The sequence below is a fragment of the Electrophorus electricus genome, chromosome 17 (genome assembly GCF_041902795.1).
Source record: "Electrophorus electricus isolate QZ-2024a chromosome 17, ASM4190279v1, whole genome shotgun sequence".
NCBI classification, from domain to species: Eukaryota; Metazoa; Chordata; class Actinopteri; order Gymnotiformes; family Gymnotidae; genus Electrophorus; species Electrophorus electricus.
The window spans coordinates 21,662,501-21,689,055 of NC_137513.1; the positions used below are offsets into that span (position 1 = coordinate 21,662,501).

Genomic DNA, 26,555 nt, shown 5'->3' on the forward strand with positions numbered 1-26,555 from the left:
CCTTCCAACGTATATACAGCAATCAAAAACATCCATTTTGAGTTTGCAAGTTATATTTAGAAGCACTTCAAGCTGCTATTTAAATAGTCAAAACTTGGAATCATCAATATTTATGCAAAATTATTTGCAAGGCTAAGAAAGTCTCATTCATCGAGTTGCATAAAAACCCATCCAAGAGTGTTGACAATTAAAGGCCAGTTTCCTTCGTGGCATTTTCACTAGCCAGTCAACACTGGCAGAATAACTGTCTTAAGACTTACAAACACATTCAGTAGTTATGATTCATGCTTTGATCAAGACCCTAATACATCATTGGCATGACAACAGCAGTAACTCGTGAGAATGCTGAATTTATAGGTGTCTTGCCATATGTCGATCACATTTCCATCCATCGGAATTGCTTTCACATACTAGCAACCAGTTATCACACAATTTTACAGTTCTAAAACTGTTTTTCCCCTGTTTAGAAGGGGAAAACGTGCCCTCATCTTCAGCACACGGATATCTCGACAGTCGGCTATAACGTCTGTGTTATTTGTTATACGTGCACTTAAACTGGGCCAATTTGAAATTCTTATAAAGTGCAAAAGCTTCTCGCTGAACACGGCGTTGGATGGGCGGGGGGTATATAATCTTTACCACAACCCATCGAATATTAACTATGGGTAGGCAAAATCAACGCCACTGTGTGTGTAACCGGGTGCAGGCAAAGAGGTGATGCAAGAGACGATCCATGCTCGCTCCAAATATGCCACCGTTTCATCAAGGCTAAAAGGGAGAGGCAGGCATGCACGTGCTGCTAGTCACTCCCAGGCGATATGGCACCAGCTGATTTTTTTCATCGCGCGGACGGTGCAAAAGCGTCCCTGCAGACAGTCAGCATGGAACAGGCAGATATAGAGGCAGATATAGAGACCCAACCCAACTCTCCAATCTTAGACCAAAGGCAATTACATGCGGTCTGCATATAAATCGCGAGAAATCCACCTGCGGTAAGTTTTGCCAGTCAGTGTTTGGCCCGGACGTTATTATATATATATTATTATATATTAATATTATTGACTCTTATTCATCCTTTACCGTTACTCTTACCGGTATATCGGTTTTAAGCATTCACGGTATCCCCGTGCTTAAGACATTATCCACCCAACTAGGTTAGCTAGTCCGCCTTTAACATCACCAAACTACACAACACATCTGCACGTTTTAGTCACATCTTCAGCAGAAAGTCCAGCAGAATTGGACAGCTTTCGCAGCTTGATGTTTCATATCGTGCTATAGAGGAGAGTGTGTTTGATGCGGCATTGGGTGCTCCCACGCGGTTAACGCGAGTTTCTCTCTCCTCCGTTACGTCCCGAGAAGTGGCGCATGATCTGTTGCGCCTGAAGTTGTGCTGAGTGCATCCCACGCAATGTTAGCCCCGATCTTTGGAGATTACTGAGAAAAGCCCCAGTTCACATAAAAATCGCCATTCGCTCAGGTCTGTGAAATCGTCGCGTGAATTGTCGCCACTGAGTGCCAGTCGCCACGCGAGAGGCTCACGCATGTCTCACGGACGCCCTAAAACGGGGGCTCTCAACTGTCCCGTGCACAGACGCACGTATTTGTGACAATGAACACATATTGCTTTGCACGTAGATTTCATTTCGCACGAAATAAGTAAACTTGATGTCGTTGCCCTGTCGAGACAAGACACGTGAACCCGGGTTTCGAACCTTCGAAATGGATCGGAGCAACCAGACGCAGCCGCACGGGCCAAGAGGCTACTGAGCAGAATTTGCGGCAACACATTGCAAATTGGATAACACACTGCACATTGAAATCAGTGTTCATTATCGTTTAACGTCTGCTTAGCTGTCACTCTAAAATCTGGATTCAATCATTTTTCCCTGGGCTGATTTTGTCCGCGTCGTGCCTTGACCCTTCTTTAATTAAGTGAAAAGATCGCTTCCCAGGCGTGTACCATTAACACAGCGACATAATAGACGTTAACCCAAGATACTAAACGCCCAAACAACCCATTACCGTCAAATAGACATTAAAAAAAACGGACATTAAAATTTAACCACATGTGCAACGAAGTGTAAACTCGAAAAAGGTAAATGAGGAAACCTTGGCGTGCTATTTAAAAGTCAGGTAAATATTTATGTAGGTTAGCATGACGAAAACGTGGTGACCATCCAACCGACAACGGCATTCAGAGACTGGTTTTATATTAGCTGATTAATCAGCTACTTAGTTAACCATCTTCAGTTCTGCAGAATACACACTGGGTAAAGGACTGTCCTTTAGTTCTTGGAATCTGCTTCTCATTTCTAAGCGTGAAGAATACGGACAGCTTGTTAAGCGCCTGATACAGGCTGTTACTTTAGGTCACGTATTCATTAGGAAATGCAAATGAAATGACAGAAAAGAAACATGGCCCCTTGCAAGTTGTCATTAATTGAACATTGAATTAATTCTTCTTTTGTCCTAAATGACTTCCATTAACCCAAGATGGTCAATGGTTTCTCTGGACCAAAGCCAGATTATCTTTTACTCATGGTCTTAAAATCACTTTTTCCCTTGTTTTTATACGCAGAAATCACTTAAATTAACCAGTGGAGCATTCACACGTTAATATAAATAACTAAATAAATCGTATATTGTATTGCATTGTATTGCACAGTAGTCTGGCTGAGGGAACGTTGAAGCTTATAAAAAAAAAAAAAATCGGAATAATTTTTTTCCGGACGCAGCGAGTGTTTTCCGCGTAGCCCAGGCTTTCTGGGGTGTGCTCTTTACTGAGAGGCAGGCTGCTGCCTGCCCGCGAAGACCTACAGCTCAACAGGCTTCCAGTCCAATTTCAGCATTCTTAGCGCAATTGTGACCTCCAAAAAGTTAGCAGCTCCAGCCGAGACCGAAAAGCCCCTCCATACCTCACTTCTGCTATGAATTAGAATTCTTCCCCCCCCCCCCCACAGAGGGAGAGAGGGGTTTTATGCTAATGCTGCATGTCATTGCATTCTCACGGCTGATTTGAGGAACGCACCTCAGAAACAGCACCGAAATAAACTGGCCCGACAAAAAGATGTTTTTATGTTGCAGTATTTTTCCGCATGAACGGAACAGTAGTTATATGTACTTTGAGATACAAAAGGAATACAAAATGATGTGTATTCCTGCCCCAAATAGTAAATTGAAACTGTGAGGGTGAAGGGGATAAAGTGTAAGGTAACCTTACAACACAGTAGGTCCAGTAAACTGTACAGCTATTCAAGTGGCCTCTTATATTAGTATAAAGATTTTAAAATGTCCTGCACCTTCAAATCTACTTAAACCGTAAAACAAGCAGAAACCAAGTCAAAAGCCTACAGAAGAGTCTTGCTGCAGGTCATGGTGTTGGGTTTGAAACAGAGTTCCTTCTTTGTGTGCTCAGTTAGGGAGAATTTGTGTGTTTGCAGCCAACAAGAGCAAGATTCATTATTCCCTAATGCGCCACTATAATCCTTAAGCCAGTTATGCAGATGGCAGCAAGAAGTCATACTATTCTACCAAAATCAACGCCACCGCCCAACAAGCTGACTGCATGGCCAACAACACTGTTGCGGCACAATTTTTAAAAAAAGGATTTGTAATCACATTAACCTTATTAAACAATTGATTTTCAACTAAATAGGAATCTACCTGGAGGGGGAATATATCTCAGCTTCATTCCTGGGTCTCCTCTTTACTGTTTAGACTTTCGCTGTGGCCGAGAAGAAGATTAATGACAAGCGCGTTCTTAATTAGCCCCGATAAGACGCTGTGGCGAGAAGCCCCGCCGGTAGCTCCGGCTTACCATTGGCTCAGCCCATGAGAAGGTCCCAGGCTCACAGGGGCACGCCGTGGCTGCTACTTAGCTGGCTGAGCCTCAGAAAAACCCTTCAATGAACCCTTCAATGAAGAAGGAACTGATGCTGGATCATTCAGTCAGTCCCAGCATGACGGCATTCACGCAGGTCTTAAGACTGAGAGGATTGATTCATTATATTAATTATGGTTCTATCACATGCATCTTGTGTGTTTTCCAGATCATTGGAATGGACAAATCCTAATACATAAATAACATAAAAGAAAGAAAACACACAGCCTGGTGGTGAGGAAACACCGACACATGAGCTCCCTCTCCGGGGCAGCTGGAAGGCCCCAGAATTTCACGCATGGACATCGTCCGCGGTTCCACCTGCTAGGGTTTCCACACACATCATCTGGTCCTCTGAGAGAGCTCCCACGTTTTGGCAGGCACAGAAGTGCCTCCTGCGAGACCGGAGGGACTTTTATCCTGAAGGAGATGCTGACCAAAGAAGTCGGAATGCGCGGTGGCGCTGCGACATGATTGCCACTTTTCCCCCTGACAAAAACATAGACCGTAACACGAGCTTTGTGCGCTCGAAGGAGAAAGAGCGCCTCTCTGGCCTAGATGAAAGGCACGAAATCCTGTCTGCTTCGCCACCTTTCCCACCTTCTTTGTAGTTTGCTGAAGGCGGCGTCCAAACGCTGCGCGTCTGTCATGTCCTGCAGTCGGCTGCTGCACCACTACCATGTCTCACATTTTCAGCATCACCAGCAGGCGTAATGCAATTAGCGGTGCATAAATGTTGCCTACTCTGCTGCAATGTGATAGCGTTGTGTACATCTCATTTTAAAGAAAACCAACCTTTTCCAGTCAGAGACAGATCTTCGGAGGCCGTGCCGAATAAGTCTATCAAATCTTATACTCTGTTCCACGGAAAGGACTAAAGTGTGACAGATAAAAGAAATTATTGCTGATAAATTTCCTCATCTTTAAAGACATACCTTTTCCGTCTGCTTAGTATAAACGTGAATAATGAATCATGTTAATATGTCAAAACTCGCCTGATGAAATCCACCGTTTAATATGCGAGTCCCAGGAAAGGTGAAGGATCAGCAGGAGCAGTGGCCATTCCTAGTGTAGCTGGACAGGGTGAGATGATGCAGTGACCCAGTGAATACCAAGCGCAGACAAATGACGTTCCCTGCTGGCCACGATCCTTTAACTCGGGTTGATTTTTTAGGCACAATTTCCTGCGTAATAAAAGCTAAGGTGATGGATGGTGTTTGATACGGTCAGAGACAAAAGCGTTTGTCTGCTAAGGATCCCAACGATGAAATGTCACCGAATGCTAAAACCAAAAAAAATGCTTTCTAAATCATCTTTTATTATTGAGCCATTAATCAAATAAAAACATGTCGCTTAGAATCGTAAATATTTTGTCTGTTCTTGTAACGTGGTGCCGGGAAACTTAAGCGCTCTGAGTGCTTAGCTCCTACCATTACTTCAGCTTAGTTAAAAACCGTGAGACGGTTAATCGTTCACTGCGCCACAATAATCACTTTCCTACCCGCTAATACATTTTACAAGGCCCTGGTGTGATTTTTTTTTATCTACTTCAAGTGTAACAGCACTGCAGGAGAGAGAGCCTTCCACCTCAGGCCTTGTCTGCGGTCCCAGCGGGTGTCTGTGTTCTGCTCCTGCTGCGGAGCTCCTGTGGGGGCGTCCAGCCTGACGTCTACCCGACAGACGCGTCTTCGTTCCCCTGCTGCCTTCCGCCGCTCCTCCCGGGGGGAGGTTGAGAAAAGCCCCCCAGCACGTACTGATCTCCTGGGCAAAAGTTGAGGAGTTATGGAGAAGGTGACATGGCCATGGGCAGAGGGTATCAGTCGGCGAAACCGCTGCGATCCAGGCTGAAAACCCCGAGCGAAAACACGGAAGCTACGGCAATCGGTATTGCTCTCATTTTGCGCCCCTGCGCCGTGGGGATCCAGATGCTGATTTTTCACCAAGACAACAAAGGGTCTGCAGGACCCGAGGATGCCGTTCGTCTGCTCTTACAGCACGGTCGGGACACATTTAGATGGACGCGACGTGGAGAGGACATTCGCGTCGTTCTGATAACAAGGGCATAAACATGGTGGCATACACTAAAGCACCAAGGTTCCATCTGGCACCTTCGCCCTGTGCGGCACCCGAGGGGTAGTTCTCCCCGCCACATAATCAGACTCAAATGGACATAAGAGGCAAAAGAGAGCCGACAGCACATCAGCGAACGTAATACTCCTAAAAAAACAAGGAGAGCACATCTCTAATGGACATACCCAGGGCCGGCCAGTCTCCGCTCAGCGCACGAGCTAATTCACATGCGCCGCTCCTTTGACACGTGCTGGTAGTTCCTCCCGCTGTGTGGTTCCTATGGAGATGGCTTGGCAGGCAGAGATGCTGGGCGAGAGCCTTCTCACAGCCAGCCCTGGGACACTGGCCCCACTGGGCTGTAACCCCCCCCGTGCGCCTAACCGGGCCGGTGCCCCCCCGGCCGGTCAGCCCCTGCAGCCTGGCACGAGGAGGTGGGGTCGGGTGTCTTAGGTCTTAGATACGAAGTGCAGACCAAAAGCCAAAGCGCAGATAACTGCTCCGGTCCACACAGCACCCCCGCGCGGTCGATTCAGAAGCCAGACACAAAAAATACAATCCAAACAAACCGCATAAAGCCTTAACAAAAGATTTTGTCTTTTCTTTTTTTCATCAAATGCATAGTACATTCCCACTAATTAAAAGTGTACACCATTTAGATGTTAACATAACATGTCTATCCTGCCCTACAGTGATATAAACCCAGCATCGGACCCGATTCCTTGGATAATTGGTTACCCATGGTGCTGTCTGACAATGACTACATGACTACTGACTCTTGCATTCCCAGGCCTGGCTCGGCATGTCATCCTTACTGTTTCAGACAACTCAGAACCTTCACTGCCACTAAGCCCTTCAGACCCTGCTCCAGAGAGGCTCTCTGTTCCGTCCTCTTGTGTACCAGTAAGCGTTTGGCAGGTGTTTCTTCTGTTCTGCACGTCAGCTGCGTGGAGGCCCCTCGGTGCGACGCAAGCCCACCAGCTCAGGAACAGAACTGTCATGTGAATGTGAACAGGCCCGCTACCGATCTCCCTCCATCTGCCGCCGCGGAAAGCCAAGCGAGAGACAGCCGGCCGTCTCGCGCGCGCGCAGCCTGCTCCGCACGGCGCCACTTTACAGCCAAGAGTTGTCAAGTCAAATGAATCCATTCATAAAGGGTGATGTAACAAGGTGGGCCCACCATCATGGAAACCGGCCTGTGCGACTCAAAGTGGCCCAGTCAGTCTGCACTTATTTAACAGTTTAAAGTTAGGAGGAATCTGAGTAAAAACTGTTTCACACTGTTAACTCCGTCTGAAAAGTTGCAACGCCTAATTTGAAGATGTTTTGTAAGGGCAACTTAAGCTGTGGAGCTATATATGTGTAAACACACGTCCTGCTGTACAGTCATCACGTCATGTCTGTTGATATAAGCACAATGCAACAGCAGTAAATCTAGATAGAAAACTCCATAACATCTGTGGCATAAATCACATCAGTTCTCACATCAGCAGGCACAATTTTGAACCGATTTCCCACGTGTGAAAACAAAAAAAAACTTGTGCTACGTTGAAATAGTTCATCAAACGCCCCTGTCCACCTTATTAAGGAATTCTCTGTATCGGCATGAGTCAGCTCATCTCTTCCGTCATCCACCAAGATAAAGTTATAATGATCAAGAATTACCAAGAAAAAGAACAAACTGACATTGGCGTTATCTATGCCCAATCACTGCAGAAAGTTGGACTTCGAGTAAATTCACCGGGCCGACGCGTTCGGTTGCAGACGCAGTGGAGTGTCCGCTCCCGCTGCGTCGCTCGTACCGACGACCCCTGACCTACGCTGATGATACTGGCACCGGACCGAGGGTCACGGGAAGCGCGCCCATGTCTCCGTATTTCAGTCCCTTTTCTGCAGCCTTACGTGCGTTCATAACCAAGCACATGCAGCCGGCTTTACTTTTTTTCACTCACCAGGTTTAAGACCGTCTCCACGATGTCTCTGTTGGTAACCTCCCCGACTTGAATAAGACCGACCAGGACTGCGAATTTCGTCCTGATATTCCGGATGGGAACCTTGGGGTTTATCACGCCGGGCGGCAGAACTACCGAGCCGGAGCAAGAAGGCATCACCGTGCCGCCGGTCCCGGAGCCCGCAGCTCCGTGTCGTCCACGAGCCGAGAGCGGCGCAGACACCGGCGTCTCGCTCGCCATGTCCACGGAAAGGCGAGCAGCGGCGATTTCACGTGTCTTTAGGAGCAGCGCGGCATCACCGAGGCCGAGAGAAACGTGTGCAACTTCAAGGGGAACGTCTGGAACGATCCCGTAAGAGAAAAACACCGGGTTCGCTCCAGAGTCCGCCGCTCCCAAGCCCTTTATCGTCGCCTCGGTTGCACGCGCTCGCGCGCTACGCTGTCACGCGTCGCCTCTCCGGACGCCGCAACCTCGCCGGATCCGCGCACTGAGCCTCACTCTCCTCGCAAGCAGCACGCCCTCTATGTGCAGTCGAGCAGCCCGGTACGTTGAAGACCTTCTCTCTCTCTCTCTCTCTCTCTCTCTCTCTCTCTCTCTCTCTCTCTCTCTCTCTCTCTCTCTCTCTCAGATGCAGAGAGAAAAGGTCCCCTAGGCGTCTCACGCCTCTAATCATCCTCACACGGGGACGCGTGCGACCAATTCCGCCCGTATTCACCGGGCGCCCGGCGCACAGGCACAATGGATCATGGAGGGGTGGTCGGTACAGTCCATGACTTAACGGATGATAACGCTCGGTGCGTTGCAGAAGTCAGCATCCAGTGGGCCACACGTTCCCACAAAGCACAAAAGTTACCACAAACACTCTAAATGTCGTGTTTTTTAATCAAATGGTTTGTATTTATTAAATGGTTTAAATGTAAATGTTTTACACCTACATTTTACATGTAGATATTAGCCAGAGGCACTGTAGGTAACAGAAGTGACAGGCGCATCCGCTGGAACAGAACACAAGGAGTGAAACACACATCTGCTTTTGGGCTGTCCGTCACTCCGATTTGACCTTTTAGCAGCGTGTGTGTGTCTTACCTGCTTAGTATTTTTTAGGACAGAGGATGGAGCTGCATGCTCATAAATGATTCATATACTGAGGATATTCATAATTAGGAATAGCCAGAGAAAACAACTTTCATTTTCACTGTTCATTGGTCATTATTACATTGTATTCTGTCACTAGCTCAATGAATGCATTTAAAACTGAAATTGGTCAACACTGCCATCTAGTGGACAAGGAAGTCTCTCTGCTTTAGGTGTTAGCATCAAGGACACGTATAGTGGCAGTGTAGGTGTGTACACTAACAAATTCATTCACACACTCTAACTGTCATAATCTAATTCTTGGTGTGTTACTTTTTTTTTTAATGAGCAGTCTATTGGGTTTTGAACAAGTACTATCAAACAGCAAGCTTAAATAGTATCATTAATGTTCTGTCTTGGGTCTCACTCGTTCCATATAAACAAACCAGAAAAGTGTCCTATTTACAAAGTATTTTGACTTCAGAGGATCTCTTGCATGTTGGGATACAGTACAGAGCAGAAACTTGCCAGTCAGCAAGCACAAAATACATCTGAAATCAATAACAATTCATTTACAGTTTATTTTAAAAAGACATCGTCTCTGACTTCTGTCCTCTATATAATCCAGTACTACAAAGCAGGTCTGAGAAAATCAAACCCATGTCATTTTGTTTTATCTCCTTACAACATTAATATTGCAATAAAATAATATCGCACCCATTCAGAAGGCAAAGTAATACCAGCTTACATCCGAGTAACATTTAGTATCATACAAATCAAACTGATATCAGTGCAAAAAAAGATATCAACATAAAGGCAAAACATTTGTACAACATGAGGCTTTTGGTAATGCCCACCCTATACAGGGCACGCATATACCCACACACACACACACACACACACACACACACACACACACACACACACACACACACACACACACACACACACACAAAACACAAGCATGTATCTATGTGGATGTGTGGCACATGTATGATCAAATATAGCTTTATCTTTGATTTTAAAACATATACTTCTCAGAAGCATTTAGGAGTTCAGATGTTGTATACATTGTATAAGATTATGCGCACAGCAAATACCAATATAATTAATTATTATACAAATAATGATAATTACAATAATCGAACATCACAAATAAACAAAAGCATAAAAACAAAGGTCCGTTGACATTTCCACATCGGCCATCTCCCAACTTCATAGGCTCACAGTATTGCTGAGGGTATCCAGAGATCGGTGTGTCCTGGCAGAGGTGTCGGTACGCGAAGCCAGCGAGCAGGCACAGACTGCGGCTCAGATTTTGGTCTCCGGGCCCTCCGCGTGGATCGGCTGGAAAGAGTTACGAATGCGGGCGGCTTCGGCGGCGCAGAGGTGTCCAAATGCCTTGTTATACCACTCCGGAGTTCTCCCTCTAAACGTAGGCCAAGGAAAATAGGAGGATATTTTTTATGCCATAACAAGTATAAGTAATACTGCTGTCAATTAGTTTCAGTGTGAGCATTGGATTTTGCACAGCTGTACTGAATAAGCCGCATCAGTTACTAAATAATAGATTTAAAATGAATAACTAAATAAGTTTAGTATTTGAGAGGTTCAATATACACCCGTTAGACTATTTGTAGAAGAAGCGTTTGCATCCATGACGTCTTTCTGGGCCAGAAGTGGTGGTCACAGACCGCGGTCAGGCCACTGTGTGCAAGGGGCCAGTACTCACTTGAGGTCCACCCTGCAGATGCGTGTGAGTCGAGACTTGCCCGAGCCACACGGCTCCAACAGGTAGCTGCACTCCAGCACGACGCCCCGAACACCGCCCACGAGCGCGCCCTCCTCATGCTCCACGGAGACGGCCACGAGAGCACAGGCGCCCCGCGGCAGGTCCGTCCTCCACGACCTGAAAGAGTAGACATGCCGTCCGGTCACGCAAGAAACGGCAGGGCCCACGGAACCAGGAGCTGCCCGGCTGTCCCACGGCGGGAAGGGCCACAGCACTCTCACCTCAGCACCACGAAGTCCCGGCTGGGGTGCGGGGGCATGGCGTTTAGCACGTACTGGTAGACCTCCGTCTGCTTGTCCAGGACTTCGCACACCTTCCACTGCAGCAGGTCCACGTCCCACAGGTGGCGTTCACGCAGCACGCGGTTCAGCACCACCGAGGGAGGCGCCTCCACCTCCACAGAAACCCGCCAGCGCCGGAGCGGGTTGCCGTCACCTACCTGCGGGGCAGCAGGACAACGGGACACTTCACACACTTGCCTTCTCTCCAGTGTAACATATATTTTTACACCTATTCATCACTAAGATTTTCCTTCATCTGCAGGAAAATGGTACAGTGAGGCCTTTCTGTGTATTTTCAGGTTATGATGATCTAAAGTACACAGTGAGGTTAAGGCACTCTAACTTGGCAACTGATCAGTCTAACAAAACTCTCAGTTGCCTGTTCCCTCGCTTAACCTCTCGTGTGCCGGGTGTTTATCCCCCAAGAGGCGTGCTGCGCCAGTACAAACATGGTCTTGTGTCTCCCTTCACACCTTCTTGCAGGAGAGCTCAGTGTTATCTGAGCTTTGGCAGGTCATCCAGCCCTTGGCTTTCTCTCGCGCCTCCTTCAGCAGGCTGTGTATCCTGGCATCGAAATGCGCATGCCAGGAGCCTTCCTCCTGCTCCTCATCCTCCTCCTCGTCCTCCTCCTCGCCGCGGCGGTGTCGTGGCCTACGGAGCTCGTCCAGAGTGGGGGCATGCAGGTCCGCCTCCACATACGAGTTCCGCGACTGCGTCACCATCTCGTGCGGGATCTAAGGTAAGGGGGGACAGAGCGGTTAGTCTTGAGAAGATTTTCATTGCGTGTGTCTGTGTGTGTGTTTGTGTGTGTGTGTGAGAGAGAGAGACAGAGAGATAGAGAGAGAGAGAGAGAGAGAGAGACCTCAAACAGCTGGTTACACTCTGTGATCATATGTGCCAGGCCCTGAGTGGCAGCCAGGTTCTCATTCAGGTCCTTTTGGTCAGGCCGCCCAGTGGCATATTTCTTCTGCATGGCTCTGTAATGGAGGAGGAGCAGAACTCTTAGCAGGGCCACACAGCCTTTCATTCATCTGCCCCAATATCAGCTATCAGTCATCAAATAGTAATACAGCTTTATGGACCTTCCTGCTCTCCCTCGCTCGGAGCACATTCATTCACAAATTTATGATCCCCACCCAAAAAAAAAACCCCACATGAAAGAAGTATGGCATCTGTTGCCTGCTAACGGTGGGACCCTAATACACAACCTCTTATGGCATTAAATCTGAGACACTAGAAGAATGCTCACCTGGGGGAGAGGTTGTCCTTTTTCAGGATGTTAAGATGGAAGAGTGAAGGAGCCAGACACACGGCGATGTTCATGGGTGTCATCTGGTTCTCCTGGACGGAGGAAGTGACATCACTGAGGAAGCAGAGCAAGGTCTGTAGCACCTCCCGGTTCTCGTCCGACATCAGCATGATGGCCGCCTGGACAGCCTGCAAGCGCTGCTCCTTGGGCACGTCTGTGGGGGCGGGGCAGAGAGGGTGGGGTGGGGTGGAGCGCCAGTCCAAAACACAGGCAGCAGGTAAGCCAAGTAGTTATTCACATATTACCTGTAGCAAGTGGGGAAAATTATTACAGATTTAATTACTACTATCCTGGACCTGGAAGAAACCAGGACTAAACTGCAGTGACCAGTTTAGGACTAATGAACTAATTAACTAATCAACTAATCTGGATCTGGGGAACTGGATCTAGCCGTTTTCTGTAACCAATAAAACTTAGTTTAAATTGCAATAAACGATAAAGACAGAGCGTCATTGTGTCTGTGTGTGAGAGTCCTCACGTTGGTAAATATGGAGGAAGGTTTCTCCCAGTTTGCTAGTGAGGAGAGGCTCGGGAAGGTCTCTGAAGAACTGCTTGACCATGTCTGCCACGTCGTAGGCAGACTGCTCCTCATAGGTCACGTCCTCCGGAGACTGCTCGTTCATCTGCCGGAGTGCCTGGATGCGAGACTTCACTCCGGATTTACGGAAAAGGCCCACCTGGAGATTAGCGTGAGAATGGCCTTAGAACACTGAAATTAAAAGATAACCTCAAAGCATTAACCACCAGTTCCAACGTTGTTACACGTAACAGCGCGACACGCCAATTCCTCTGAATGATTCGTGAGGGTCTCAAGATGAATGGGAATACACAGGCATAACTAACCTGGTCAAAGCACTGGCTCCTGAGGTGTGTAGGTGTAGCTAACCTGGTCAAAGCACTGGCTCCTGAGGTGTGTAGGTGTAGCTAACCTGGTCAAAGCACTGGCTCCTGAGGTGTGTAGGTGTAGCTAACCTGGTCAAAGCACTGGCTCCTGTGGTGTGTAGGTGTAGCTAACCTGGTCAAAGCACTGGCTCCTGAGGTGTGTAGGTGTAGCTAACCTGGTCGAGGCACTGGATCCTGAGGTGTGTAGGTGTAGCTAACCTGGTCAAAGCACTGGCTCCTGAGGTGTGTAGGTGTAGCTAACCTGGTCAAAGCACTGGCTCCTGTGGTGTGTAGGTGTAGCTAACCTGGTCAAAGCACTGGCTCCTGAGGTGTGTAGGTGTAGCTAACCTGGTCGAGGCACTGGATCCTGAGGTGTGTAGGTGTAGCTAACCTGGTCAAAGCACTGGATCCTGAGGTGTGTAGGTGTAGCTAACCTGGTCAAAGCACTGGATCCTGAGGTGTGTAGGTGTAGCTAACCTGGTCAAAGCACTGGCTCCTGAGGTGTGTAGGTGTAGCTAACCTGGTCAAAGCACTGGCTCCTGAGGTGTGTAGGTGTAGCTAACCTGGTCGAGGCACTGGCTCCTGAGGTAGCGTAGAGCCTGCTGAAGGCCAAGAGGTAGAGGCTGCCCAAAGCGCTGAACATGCACGATCAGAGGGACACCAAACACATTCTTCTCCTTGTAGTCGGGCACCTTCATGCGCTTCATGAACTTGGGCACTGACCTGCACCACGGACGAAGACTCGGTAAACAAGGGTGATGAATTTCTAAATGTCAAGGCTTGACAAATTTGTGCTGGAAAACATTAAGCATGACTCAGCAAGCCAGAAACTCTGACCACTGCACTTTTTTTTTTTTTTTTCAAGAAAAATGATCTTAACAGATAATGGCAACACGTGCCCTCTTTGGCAGAAGACTCAGACTAAACAGATTTTCTTCTCAGTGGGAAGGCAGGCGGGCGCCTTACCAGGTCCAGCCGTGCTTGTTGGTCATGGAGTACTTCTCCATGATGGCGGTGAGCCGGAGCAGCGAGAACCTCTGCAGCAGGCTGAGCTGTGCTGCCGACTGGCTGCTGATCTGGAGGCAGGCCACCGACCGGCTCAGACGGCTGGTCATCTGGAAGCTCGGCCAACGCAAGCTGGGCACGGCAAAGACAAGCGGCTTTGGTTAACTCGCGAGGGAAAGGAAAGACAGCTAAACGGAGTGCGTTTTAAATTCAGCCTTACTGGCATTGCACGGAACTGAACGATGTGGAGATATATCCTAGGTTTGTGTCAAGACGCATTTGTGGCAAAGACTAACAGTCTTGATAAATGCATCCAAAGCAAGTCCGTGACCAGTAGCAATAACAAATCGCAATCATGTATACGCATGCATAATCAAATATATTTGCTTGTAAGGGAAATGTAAATACAAAATATGCAAATTTAACATTCAGGGTCAGATGTCAAAATGTGTGCTGTGCAGCATGTTGGGTGGTGCAGGGGTTTGTGAATTAGGATTACAAGTATGAAGTGACTATGAGCATAGACTGTGCATGGGATTATGAGCATGCACAGCCTGTAAGGGATGATGAGCATGCACATCCTCTAAGGGATGATGAGCATGCACAGCCTGTAAGGGATGATGAGCATGCACATCCTGTAAGGGATGATGAGCATGCACATCCTGTAAGGGATGATGAGCATGCACATCCTGTAAGGGATGATGAGCATGCACAGCCTGTAAGGGATGATGAGCATGCACAGCCTGTAAGGGATGATGAGCATGCACAGCCTGTAAGGAATGATGAGCATGCACAGCCTGTAAGGGATGATGAGCATGCACAGCTTGTAAGGGATGATGAGCATGCACAGCTTGTAAGGGATGATGAGCATGCACAGCTTGTAAGGGATGATGAGCATGCACAGCCTGTAAGGGATGATTACTTGATTGTAAGTGGAAATGAGAATTAGATGACAGTCCTCTAACAGAGACTGAGAATATTGCCAAAGTGGTGCAATTATGCGAACAATTTTTATTCACAGAGATGATTCTAAAATATATAGCACTGCAAACGGCCTATGTACCAAAACCCTTTATGTGTCTAAACTGAGTATGAAACTTACCGGTTAGGCCTGGTGAGTGAGGCCCCTACCCCAGAGTCTCTCCTCTCCCTCCTGCCAGTACTTTCGCTCTCGTTAAGCGAGATGCCGTCTCTGTCACCGTTGCTGGGCTGGCGTTCCAGGTCCAGCGTGATGTGGCCAGAGGACTGGATGGCGGCATCCACCTGCGACAGGCAGGGGGCACCACTGTCCCCGATGGGAAGGACGTTCTTGGACCAGTGGTCGACGATCTGCTGCAGGCCGCTGACGTGCTGAAGAATGTCGTCCAGGTGGGGGAACAGGGCTTCCTTCTCCAGATCAATGAGGTCGCCAGTGCTGGCGTGGAGGTGCGAACCGGGCACATTATCGTAGACGCTGATGCGACTTCCGCGTGAGCAGCACTGCGTGATGGGCCGCGGCTCCCTGGCGGCGGGCGGCCGCACCCTTTCCGCCGGCTTGCAGGGCGGCGCTGCTGTGGGTGAGAGGCTCTCGATGGACAGCGCTTTGGGGAAAGTGCCCGGCTTGTGGTCTTTGGGTATGTGCACCACCAGGTCCTCGTAGGAGCGGAACTCGTTACGGCGGTTCTGCTCGGCCACGCCCCTGCCTGCGGCGGCGGGCACAGTGAAGACGTCCAGGTCATCCAGATAAACCCCGGCGCGCTTGTGGCGGGCGCGGTGGGCCTTGCGGTCCGTCAGGCTGGGCGTGCTGACCGCACTGCCGCTTGACAGACTCCCGCTGCCCTCTCCGCTCGACCGCGACAGGCCGTCCACGCCCGGGGGCGGCTCGGGGGAGCCCGCGTTGCTGTCGACGATCTCCAAGCGGCGAAGGGCCCCGGCGGCGTGGGGCTCGTGCCGGAGGACGGGCGCGCTGATCACCGGAGCAGCGCAGGCGGGTCGGGCTCCGGCTGGCGGCCCGGTGCGCGTACGCAGGGCCTCCATGTGCCACAGGAAGTCTTTGGCACGCGCGTGGCCCCGTTTGAGACCCTTGGCTGGGAGTGAACCGTAGCCGGGCGGGTCTGGGGAGCAGGGGGCCGCCGCCAGCGAGCCGCGCTCAGGCGCGGTGTCTGAGTCGCCGGCGCTCGGAGGACACAACCCTCCCCTGCTGCTGCTGCTGCTCTCACTGTGCACGGATGAGGCCTCAGGTTCGCTCAGGTCCGTGAGGACGCTCTCTCTGCTGTGCGTGGTCCGCAGACCCGACTCCTCCACAGACTTGCCGTGCTCCACCCCTCCCAGCAGGCAGTCGATGTCCTGGAGCCTGGACCAGCGCCGGCTGCTCCACTCAAAGGTCCATTTGTCGCTGATGGCGAACAGGTTGTCCTCATCTGAGTCCTCACTCTGGAAAGCAAGAAAGTGGTCAAATAAGTTGGGAAAAAAATCTATAACTGGAAACCTGTGTTCTGTGTACCACAGGGGAATACAGTTGAAGTGCTCTGGTAATGCTACGGTAACAATCAATAATGATTTTAATGTTTTAATGATGATGCAGTGGTAATTGAAAGCATAGAAAACAAACCAGTCTTAGAAATTATATCATGTATTTCATTCCAAACCATTTAACCATCACAAGAAATTTAAAAAAATTCTTTGTTATTTCCTTGATTTTTCCTTCTGTCCTAAAATATATAACCTCCGTTCACAAGACGCTAGTTCACAAGGAACTATTGCAAAGCCATTCCCATCCTGAAGGGAGGGCTTTGCTCAAAGGTGTTTAGCTGGAGCTACAGCTTCTCCATGCAACAGGGAATTCTCAAATATCACATAAGCTAGACTGCAGGGATGAAAAGGGAAGCTGAACGGCGGTGGAATGTGGTGCTCCGAGGGCAAAAAATACACACCTGCATAACAAAGCTGGAATTCAAAGCCTAAAACGCAATATGAGCGCTACAGCAGCGTGAACTGTAAACTAATACAGTTCACTGATCTGACAAAAATACAACAAAAAACAACAACAACAAAAAAACTTACTTTCTTTTTGGGAAGGTTTACATCAAGTTTCATAGAGGCACACTTGTTCAAGGTGTTGAGCCGCCTGGATAAACATAAATAAACCAGAAGTACATGTTAGACATTTCCTTAGACCTTATCACCGCATTCCTGCAGTCTGCACAAATTCACAAAGCTACTGCTAGCTAATCAGACCCGAAGATCTCCTCCTCTTCTGGCCAGCACTCCTTCTGGGCAGCAGTACGCCCAGGCGAGTCTTCCAAACTGGCCCCATGCTCCGTGTTCTTTTGGTTCCTCTAATTAGCAGAACCTCAGTAACTGCAGCTGCGGGGGCCAGAGGCTGAACCTGCGGAGCTCCTAATGCGGTCCCAAGCACGCATTCTTCTGTTCACGTGAGAAGACAGCGGAGCTCCCGCTTGCTGTGGAGCGGCAACCATTCCCAAAGCCAGCTCGGAGTTATTTAAGCACACAAACCCGGATGAAGAATGGTGCCAGAATAAAAGTAAAACAAACCCCCTAGATCTGCATTTTCAGGGCCGTACCCCTGCCCAAACATGCTTTGCTGGATCAGAGAGCCATTAAATCCTGGTTTCAATTACAGCCTCACAATGGCGCATAACGATATTTCATAAGCGGTAAAAGTGGAGCTTGGGGGGCGCCTGATCTCTCACTTTGTGGGAAAGTTGGTTGGGAGGTTAGATGAAGAGCCAGTTTATGCAGTAAAGCCAGCGCAGCGAGGATGGAAACATTGACGCCTCCTCCCACACCGGCTGCGCGAGGGAGGTTGCATCTGCGGCACAATAACCGCAGCTTTTTTAACGTCCCATCATCCCGTTTGAGGGGGGTTGGGACTCGGTGACGGCGAAGACCTCGGAGTGGGGAAATCACAGCATGTCACTATAAAGTAATTTAAGAGACATGTAGTGCTGTAGACTAAAGTTTCATGCTACTTTCTAAAGCGTCGTTGCCTGTTGATGGCATAACACCTCCTACAGTGTCCCAGAATTATACTACGATACTTTAAATATCAAGTGTTTTTGATGTTATATTAAGAAAGTTTTCTGATCGGGCTCTAAAATTCCGCACACTGAAATGTTCTGAATAGCAAGCGCATTTCACCATTTGCATAAGATTTGCAAAGCGAACACAGAAGACCCAAGGGGAGGTAAGGAATTTAGAATCGGAACTGCTGTCAGTCAACTGGAAGAGCCCAATGTTGACGCAGTCACCGAGGCTCGCTAGCACCACGCGCGCACACACACACACACACACACACACACACACACACACACACACACACACACACACACACACACACACACACACACACACACACACACACTGCTGAATCAGACACTTGGTGGCTCCCTGGGGCTTCTGACCGGAGTGAGAAGTCAGAGGGAATGAGCGGGATAAGGTGGGAGCCAGTGGCATTGTTCCCCTACAAGGGCGAGGCGGTTTGGAATTTCGATGAGCTGCTTAAGGGTTGTTTGGAATCACAGCAGACTGAGTTGTGCAAAGCCGGCCCGCGCTCTCCCACCCCTCCTGGCAGGGTCGTCTCCATGACGACTGCAATCACAGGAGAGCTGGCTTTCATTTCAATATGAAAACACATATTGACCCACAGCGTTTGGAGGAGAAGCTATGCTCATTATAGTCACAGCATCATTATAGTTACAGCATCATTACGTTGCCAGAACAATAAACCACGCGATGGAGGCGATGGAGTGAAGACAGACATGCTCATATATTAAACGCGATGATTGTAATTACAGTAAACAAAATGAACAGATATGAAAGCAATAACAAAGATGCGCAAAGAAGCGAAGTGATTTGTCTCGACAACACATCTGAGCTGAGTGAGTCAACTATCATGTGTTTCAAATCGGTTCCGTAGTGTTTTATATTGCAAAGCCACGCATTGAAGGTTTTGTCCATCAGGAGAGGTGTTACAGAGCCGAAACGTGTTCCTGTTTGTCCGTAAGATGCAATCAACAGCAAGGACTTATGCATTCAGTGGGGATTGTGAGAGTGTGCACCCTGTATTAGCATCACCCATATACACACTATAGCATCGCAATGCATTCTGCACACTAAAGGTTCATGTCTTACCGGCACAGGGGCTCCACAAGGTCTTTATCCAAGAAATCGTGATCTTTCTTCACAGGAGAGATGTCTATGGGGAACTGAGAATCTGTAAAGAAGACCTAAATAAAAATTCGAGTACCAGGTTGCCTTTTCATCAAACATTACAATGTAATATACATCTGCTGAGCTTTTTCACAGTACTGACATTTGTGTGTTGTAATAGTTTCTTAACCGATCCGGATCCTACGATCACCAGCATTCCACCGGCTCGATAAAGCCTCCTTCTTCTCTCCGAGGAATATCAGTGCATTTCACATGGAAGCGGATAGGCATTGTCGGAACCAGACCCTTTTGTGTGCTACCAGGGAATTGATGGAAACTCCAAAAACAGTAGCAGCGCAGTAGTAGCAGGTTCCTGGGTTTTAAGCCTGCAGGTGTAAGTGGACTGTAACACAGGCTACAGCTTGGCCCCTTCTGCCGCTAACAACACAAAGGGCCTAGAAGGACCCTTGCCTGTGTCTCCTGGGTGATTTCACAGCGAAGTTATGAAAGAAGTACCTTTGATTACCTTTACACGGCAGGTTTTATGAAGGGAGAAACGTTCTGGGAATTCATATTAAAGTAGCGTGCAATAAACTAATTTATAAACCAGCACATATGCTGGTGTCTGGAGCAGGCTGGAGCATTCAAAGAGTCCCAGCACGTGCAGCGTGGGGGTTTAAACAAGCTTGTGTCACCACGGCCCTGCCAACTCAACGCCGTTTCTGTCAAATTCGCTCTTAGAATGTGCTGTACCGTAGGATGTGTGGACTGTAACCTTAAACTCGAGCACGATCTGCCGAGGTGCAGTCTGTGCTCTGTAAAGTTAAAGAGCTGTCTTCCTGCCCATAGGCCAGTTGGCAGCTGTACAAATGGGGCTCTCAGAAACAGCACGAGTCAATGACGCATCACGCTATAGGGAGAACAAACGGGTTTGTCAGCGGAACGGACGCACATCCAGTGTAGTCTGGCTCTGGAGTGCGAGAGCTGATAAAGTGTGTGTCTGCATGGGAGCAGCGTTACCTTCAAACAGCTGTGCGTACTGCGGGAATCCTGCAGCTCGCAGCCAATCACAGGCTTCCTTCGCTTCAATCTCTACAGTGGGGAAAACATAAGAACGTGTCTGTTAGGACCCATCTAAATCACAGGCTTTTTGTACCTTTTTTTTACTCTGCAGGAAGTGAAACAGATTACACATTGCACCGTTCATTTTCATGGGGAGGTTTCTAATGTCTAAATACAGTCAAATAAAGTAACAAAAAAAACCAAAAAACATTTCTGTCATTGAGCCATTGAAGCCATTATTGGTTAATTTTCAGTCAAAACTTTGAAACTTGTGTTAGACAAGATTTTGCAACAAGAGTTTGGTTGGTTGGTTGTAATGTAATTTATGCATATCAGAACTTGTTTTTTAAATTCCACTGTTCCATATTATTTCATTACAGTACACTGGAAAACGTGACCTCGTTAAAGTGACCTTGTCGCGTAGCTCAAACAACAGCTCTGGGATAGAGAAGTGTGTCTCTGTACTTGACTTCATTCTTCAAGCTTCACGAAGGCCAGCTATCCGTTACGTGTCGGTCCTTCTCACGTAACCATGTCAGGTTAGGTGTGCCGTCCCAGGGGACGTTGACTGATGCAAAAATGTCATTATCGTCATGTCTCACGCGATGACTTGAATGACAGCGACTCCTTCTTACTGCGCGTAAAAGCCACTGGCAAGTGTAACGAGTCAGATGTGGCAGTTCACGACGCACACTTGATAGCTTAGTGACGCCAAGCGCAAATGACCGTGTCTTGGGTGTTCAGAGGATCCGCCCGAGGGGCTGTGATCACATGCCTTCTAGGTAGCCATTCTCAAACTCACAAACACCATATGATGAACCCAGAAAAAAAAAAAACTGCTTAGCATAAACAAAAAGCAGCTCGACGTTGATAAAATGAGACAAAAACAGATGTTCCTCGCTAATAAACTTAAGTTCGGCCTGTGCTTCAGTCTGAAATCCATCTACTGAGCTATTATCTTACTTAGCAATGCCTGGCTCTGCAGTTTCCTCGTGGAAAACAATCAGGGCTGGAAGGTGATTGTGGAGAAGACCACAGTACAACCACACGTAATCATGAGTCCAGGACACGCCATGAGCTTTGGGATTAAAGCCCAACAAACACTTCACACCGTAAACAAGGGTCGGTCAAGTCCAACTCCTTTTTCCACCACCACAGGCTGACCACATGGCATTAGTGGACATAGCAGGAGTGTATCCCGTCAATAAATGTGACACCAGGCCTCAAGGTTAAATAGTGCAAAAGTGTCCAGCCTGAATCACATCGATGTCACTCCTTCTCAGTCATGTCATGTCTTGCTCATGTCTCACGTGCTGACTCTGATAACCTCTGGGAGGAAAAGTATCCTGACTCCACCTGGTAGTGAACATCTCCATGTATCTCTCCCCACAACGATCGGACAAATTAAGTTCTCCAGCCTCACCATCATGTTTTCAAATTATATAAAAATCTCAAGCCTTAATTTCCTTACAGCCCAGCTGTATGTATGATTTTCATACAAGTTCTCACAGTTCGGACAGATGTTTATCTGACCCAGATTTAGAATTCAGACTCTCCACTCAGCAAATATTGGCAGAGATAATCAGACCAGCGCCTGCAAGTTCACCACACACGGCAGAGAGTCAACAAAACCTCTGACTCCAGCACGGCTTTTGAAAAGTAAATAGACACCAAGCTCGTATCCGGAGGTGGGACCTCTGTCGTTGCCGGCATGTACGCAAACTGTGGGAATGTCACAGGAGCTTTCCCGGGTGCAGCGGAGGGAACGTGTAACGCGAGACAGGGATTCCACCATGCACCGCGCTCGACAAATCTATCCCACGATGCCCTGCACGCATGCACCGCCTCCTATTGTGGGTGCTCAGGGAAGACGCCGTACCCATAGGGCAGCACACACCAGTGCAATAATCGCAGTTTGGGTGTCAATTTGCCATCGTTACAATAGTGAGATACGCAGTCTGTACTAGGTACAAATTAAGGGCTAGACCAATTCTAGACCAATACTAACAATCAGCATTTACATGTTTATTACTTAATACTAAACTAATATACTTGTACTTATATCTAAATATATACAGTGTACAGTGTACAGTGTGTGTCATATATATATATATATATATATATATATATATATATATATATATATATATATAGAGAGAGAGAGAGAGAGAGAGAGAGAGAGAGAGAGAGAGAGAGAGAGAGAGAGAGAGAGACAGAGAGAGAGTGTGTTATTTTAATTAATTTGTGAAAGTAGAGCCTTATTATAGAATAACGCCTTATTTTCACAAATTACTGGTAAGAAAAGAAGTCCAGTGAGTTGCCATCTACAATCTGGCCAGTTACAACCTGGTCTTTCAGAGCATCACACAGAGAGTCATCATTACCATTCTCGTCCTAGAGATTAATGAAAGGCCAGCGTAATCCTGACACGAAGGATTACCAATCCTAGGATTACATACAGTACATCTCTCCCAATCACAGAATCAGTCAGAATGATCATTTTTCTAAATATAACTTTCACAACTGCCTGTATCATTAACACAAGTGGCGAGAGCTGGAATTCTCTGCACTACCAATAGTAAAGCGCACTTAGACAATGGGGAAGTATATCAAGCGACTAGAAACGTAGGCAAGGCTCGCCTGTTGAAAAAACAGCATCACTCATCTCTTCTCGTACAGCAGGGTACGAGGAGACGCCGGAAAACGCTCTGGAGAGTCAGTGTGGCTCCGGCTGGGCATTTTGGTGAGAGGGGGTGATACAACTGCCCCCGGCCACCTGACCGACTTAAAGCCGTCCTTCCACTTTCACTGCTTTCCCAAATGTAAGGCTTCGTGCTGGAGCTACACGTCACCTTTTATCTTAGTTTACATCCATAGCAATATTTACATTCAATTAACAACAACATTAAGTCGACCAACTCCACACGATCAAGTACTGGCCAAAAAGGTACTTACGAGAGACTTTCATTGCAGGTCCACATGGCAAGCAGCTCTGCTAGTATGTTTAATTCGGCTTAATTCTCTCTGAACAGCTGCTTTTCTCAGAGACGCCGTGGCATTGAGGAGTCTCTCTTTATCTGTCCTTTTCCTCCCTCTTTCTCTCTTTCTCTCCCCTGCTCCTCCTGTCATACTTGAGCTTTTCTCCGCCCCTGACTCTCAAACTCCTCCCCCTTCAGCATTCCCCGCCCACCCCAGCTCCACCCCCTTCTCCACTAAATCCCCTACAGCTTTTGCCGAGCCCTCTCAGCACATTCTCGGCACTGCCCCCCCCCCCCACTCCCTGGCAGCATGCCAACGGGACGGGGCACTCGCAACCCTGGACTTTCTCATCCTCCCTTGCCCCTCTGACCCAATCGGACGCAGGGGTGTCGTCATCCACTCTGTCTGCGTGTGCTGTTCAAGGGCCATCATTCACACCGTCTCCGCCACGCTCGAATCGATGCAGAGGCGTTCTCTGGGAAGAGGGGAGGGAGGAAAGTTTGGGAAAGTCAGAGCCCGCTTCCAGCAAACCTCCGAAGGAGCCGGAAAAATGTGAGAAGATGAAGAAAGAAAGAAAAAAACAGAGAGAGAGAGAGAGAGAGAGAGAGAGAGAGAGAGAGAGAGAGGCAGAGAGAGAGAGAGAGAGGCAGAAGAGAGAGACAGAAGAGAGGCAGAGAGAGAGAGAGAGAGAGAGAGACAGGAGAGAGGCAGAGAGAGAGAGAGAGATAGCGGAGGGGAAAATTTGACATCAGGCGGAGGCAGCCTCAGCTCTGAATCACGGCATGCCACGGCTTCCTGCAGCACGCGCTCACGTCGCCCCCGGCGGGAAGGACAGCAGCTGGCCTGCTCTCTGACCGGCGCCTACGGCCCGGCACATGGTCAGGCGCCGGGCCTGGGCACGAGAGCCTGGAGCCTGATGGAGCTGTAAAGGTGGGCTGACCCCCCTCCGCCATGAATGGGAAACAAAGCACAGAAGCCAGAGAAATGCCATCACAGATTCCTTTACACATTAACTCAGGAATACAGGTTGCAAAAAGCTGTAATCTGATAAACAAATATGATGTCATTATGTATGTATTGCATATATAATTAAAAGAATAAGAACATGTAAAAGAAAGGATAGTTTCTATTAATATCTGTCAATCATTCAGATTTTATGATGACCTACATATATATTTCACATCTAAGTGGTTTTTCAACTAATAGTTCCCTCTAGAGATTATCGCAAAACATTCAACCCCACAAGACTTCTATACCCAGCCAGACATAACATCATTTCCACTGTAACTTCGGGGGAACTAAAACAAAGCATTAAGATCTCTCAGTGCTTTGTTTATGCTCAGTGACGCAGGGAGTCTTAATAAACCACTTCACCTAACTCACGTAACCCTTCGTTCGTAAAGCGTCTATGGAAATGCTTGCCCACAACAAATTGCAGGAAATGGCTCTCTTGTGTCTGAAAGCATTTGCTAACGACACACGTCTGTCTCGTGCCTGCCTGCCCCAATTCAAATTACACACATGGGGTGAATCAGTCCCATGATGCTACAGGACACCTCACAGAAAAGTACCGGCACAAGGCCACTCGCGGTTCCTGTAAACTTTGCCCATCTCATTGGAAAACACCTGGAGGCCATTCAGCATGAAAACACGCTCTGTCTCACTGCCCCCGGGCAGAGAGTAGCTAGACTTACAGCTCTAGGACCCGATAAGGGATTGTCTTTCCTCTTAATTTCTGCTAACAATTCCACTGAGTCACAGCAGACAGTCGCGTAAGATGAAGGTAAACTCCGATGTCTGAACTTGCCGTTTCGTAGGACATGCCACACTAAAAGCAGTCTGGCTGAACGCTGATGGAAAGATTCTGTTAGGAAGGAGTGAAAAAAGTGTTACTAATCACATAATTATGCAGCAAGCCCTGAGAGCTCGACACTTCGCTGGACGTGCTTGCGTGCGTTTGTGAAATACATTTTAATCAAATCTAAATAAAGTCTAAATAAACACATTTTGATGAGCTGCTTAACAATAATGCTGAGATTATGGTTTCTACAAAACACAGGTTTAGGCAGTAAACATTACAGCAATTAAAATATAACTTTCACAGTCTCTACACCATATATAGCATGATGTGTCAGAGACAAACAGACATGTAACTTGCTGCATGTCCCATTCCGAGACAAGAGGCAAGTCAGAAATAGCAGATGGCCAAACGACAGGGGGACTAAAGGTCAGGGAATGTTGTCCAGACACGTCTGTGGTTCAAGGAAACGCGATTGACGTTGTATGGCGTCATACATTCAGGCAAACTGGCCCATACTGCATCCTTGTAGTGACCTGTGGTGTTGTATGTACAAGGCCTGTATACATCACACATGTACATTTAACATCCGGTACAAAAAGAATGTGTTATTCCCATGTTTTTCGCTTTCAGCTCATCATTTCGGTGAGAACTTTTCAAACGGTCATCTTGTTGAAAAGCACGCGATGACTCTCGTTGGACGAGAGGGGGGAGTCAAGGCTAAATTGCTCCGTGTCATGGTCTACCGATCGAAGCCCAGCAGGAGAGAGCGTACGTGTGACAGGCAGAACCTACAGCCAACTCTGTCCCCTTCGCACAAGGGTTGTCCACACAAAACTGCGTCCACCACAAGTGTCACCACAACAGAGGCAGACATTAATTAATATGAGCACAAACGCTAGTGGGGGAGACTTCACGGGACAGGAACTCTGCTCGGCAGCATGGAGAGCGCACACATATCCGCAGCTCTAGTGGGCACAGCGCGAACGTCTCGGCAGAACGTTACGGTCAGCCGGTAGGACATGGGAAATTCCACTACGGGGGGGTCATTGTTCCCAGATGACAGCCATAACACAAGCTTTAACAAGCAGTGCAGTATGGAGTAGGCCACTGCCATAATATTTCTAGAAAGCAGCCATGGTGATGGCTATTTACGGTCAAACAGCGGACTTGCTGAAATGTGTGGCATATTGGGACGGTTCTGAAGGACCACGCAGACAGTCAACCAATGGCAGCGCTCCATGTCAGAGCTGCAGCTATAAATAGTGCACAATTATCAGTCACAGAGTGGCACTTGGGAGACATCCTGCTACTGCTCTA

General features: G+C 48.1%; 2 protein-coding genes across 17 annotated transcripts in view; both read right to left on the reverse strand.

Annotated features, from left to right (window-relative positions):
* The window catches only part of nbeab (neurobeachin b), a 189,152-nt gene extending 180,682 nt beyond the window's left edge, over window positions 1-8,470 (reverse strand). For all 4 annotated transcript variants that reach the window (XM_081700540.1, XM_081700539.1, XM_081700548.1 and 1 more), the window contains exon 1: window positions 7,903-8,470. In XM_081700540.1, coding sequence (XP_081556666.1) covers window positions 7,903-8,142 — 240 coding nt within the window. In that variant the 5' untranslated portion in view covers window positions 8,143-8,470. The remainder of the gene's footprint in view (window positions 1-7,902) is intronic.
* A 1,067-nt stretch (window positions 8,471-9,537) lies between these two features.
* The window catches only part of stard13b (StAR related lipid transfer domain containing 13b), a 55,973-nt gene continuing 38,955 nt past the window's right edge, over window positions 9,538-26,555 (reverse strand). For 6 of the 13 annotated variants that reach the window (XM_035534442.2, XM_035534447.2, XM_035534446.2 and 3 more), the window contains 13 exons: window positions 20,417-20,488; window positions 19,379-19,460; window positions 17,288-17,351; window positions 15,348-16,657; window positions 14,207-14,377; window positions 13,804-13,963; window positions 12,837-13,035; window positions 12,299-12,512; window positions 11,912-12,026; window positions 11,523-11,783; window positions 10,990-11,207; window positions 10,709-10,885; window positions 9,538-10,405 (listed from right to left, as the gene is read on the reverse strand). In XM_035534442.2, the coding sequence (XP_035390335.2) occupies window positions 10,288-10,405; window positions 10,709-10,885; window positions 10,990-11,207; window positions 11,523-11,783; window positions 11,912-12,026; window positions 12,299-12,512; window positions 12,837-13,035; window positions 13,804-13,963; window positions 14,207-14,377; window positions 15,348-16,657; window positions 17,288-17,351; window positions 19,379-19,460; window positions 20,417-20,488 (3,161 nt within the window). In that variant the 3' untranslated portion in view covers window positions 9,538-10,287. Of the gene's footprint in view, window positions 10,406-10,708; window positions 10,886-10,989; window positions 11,208-11,522; window positions 11,784-11,911; window positions 12,027-12,298; window positions 12,513-12,836; window positions 13,036-13,803; window positions 13,964-14,206; window positions 14,378-15,347; window positions 16,658-17,287; window positions 17,352-19,378; window positions 19,474-20,416; window positions 20,489-20,870; window positions 21,937-23,413; window positions 23,613-26,555 lie in introns of those variants that run through there. The other 7 variants (XM_081700462.1, XM_035534445.2, XM_081700463.1 and 4 more) reach the window with 4 other exon arrangements.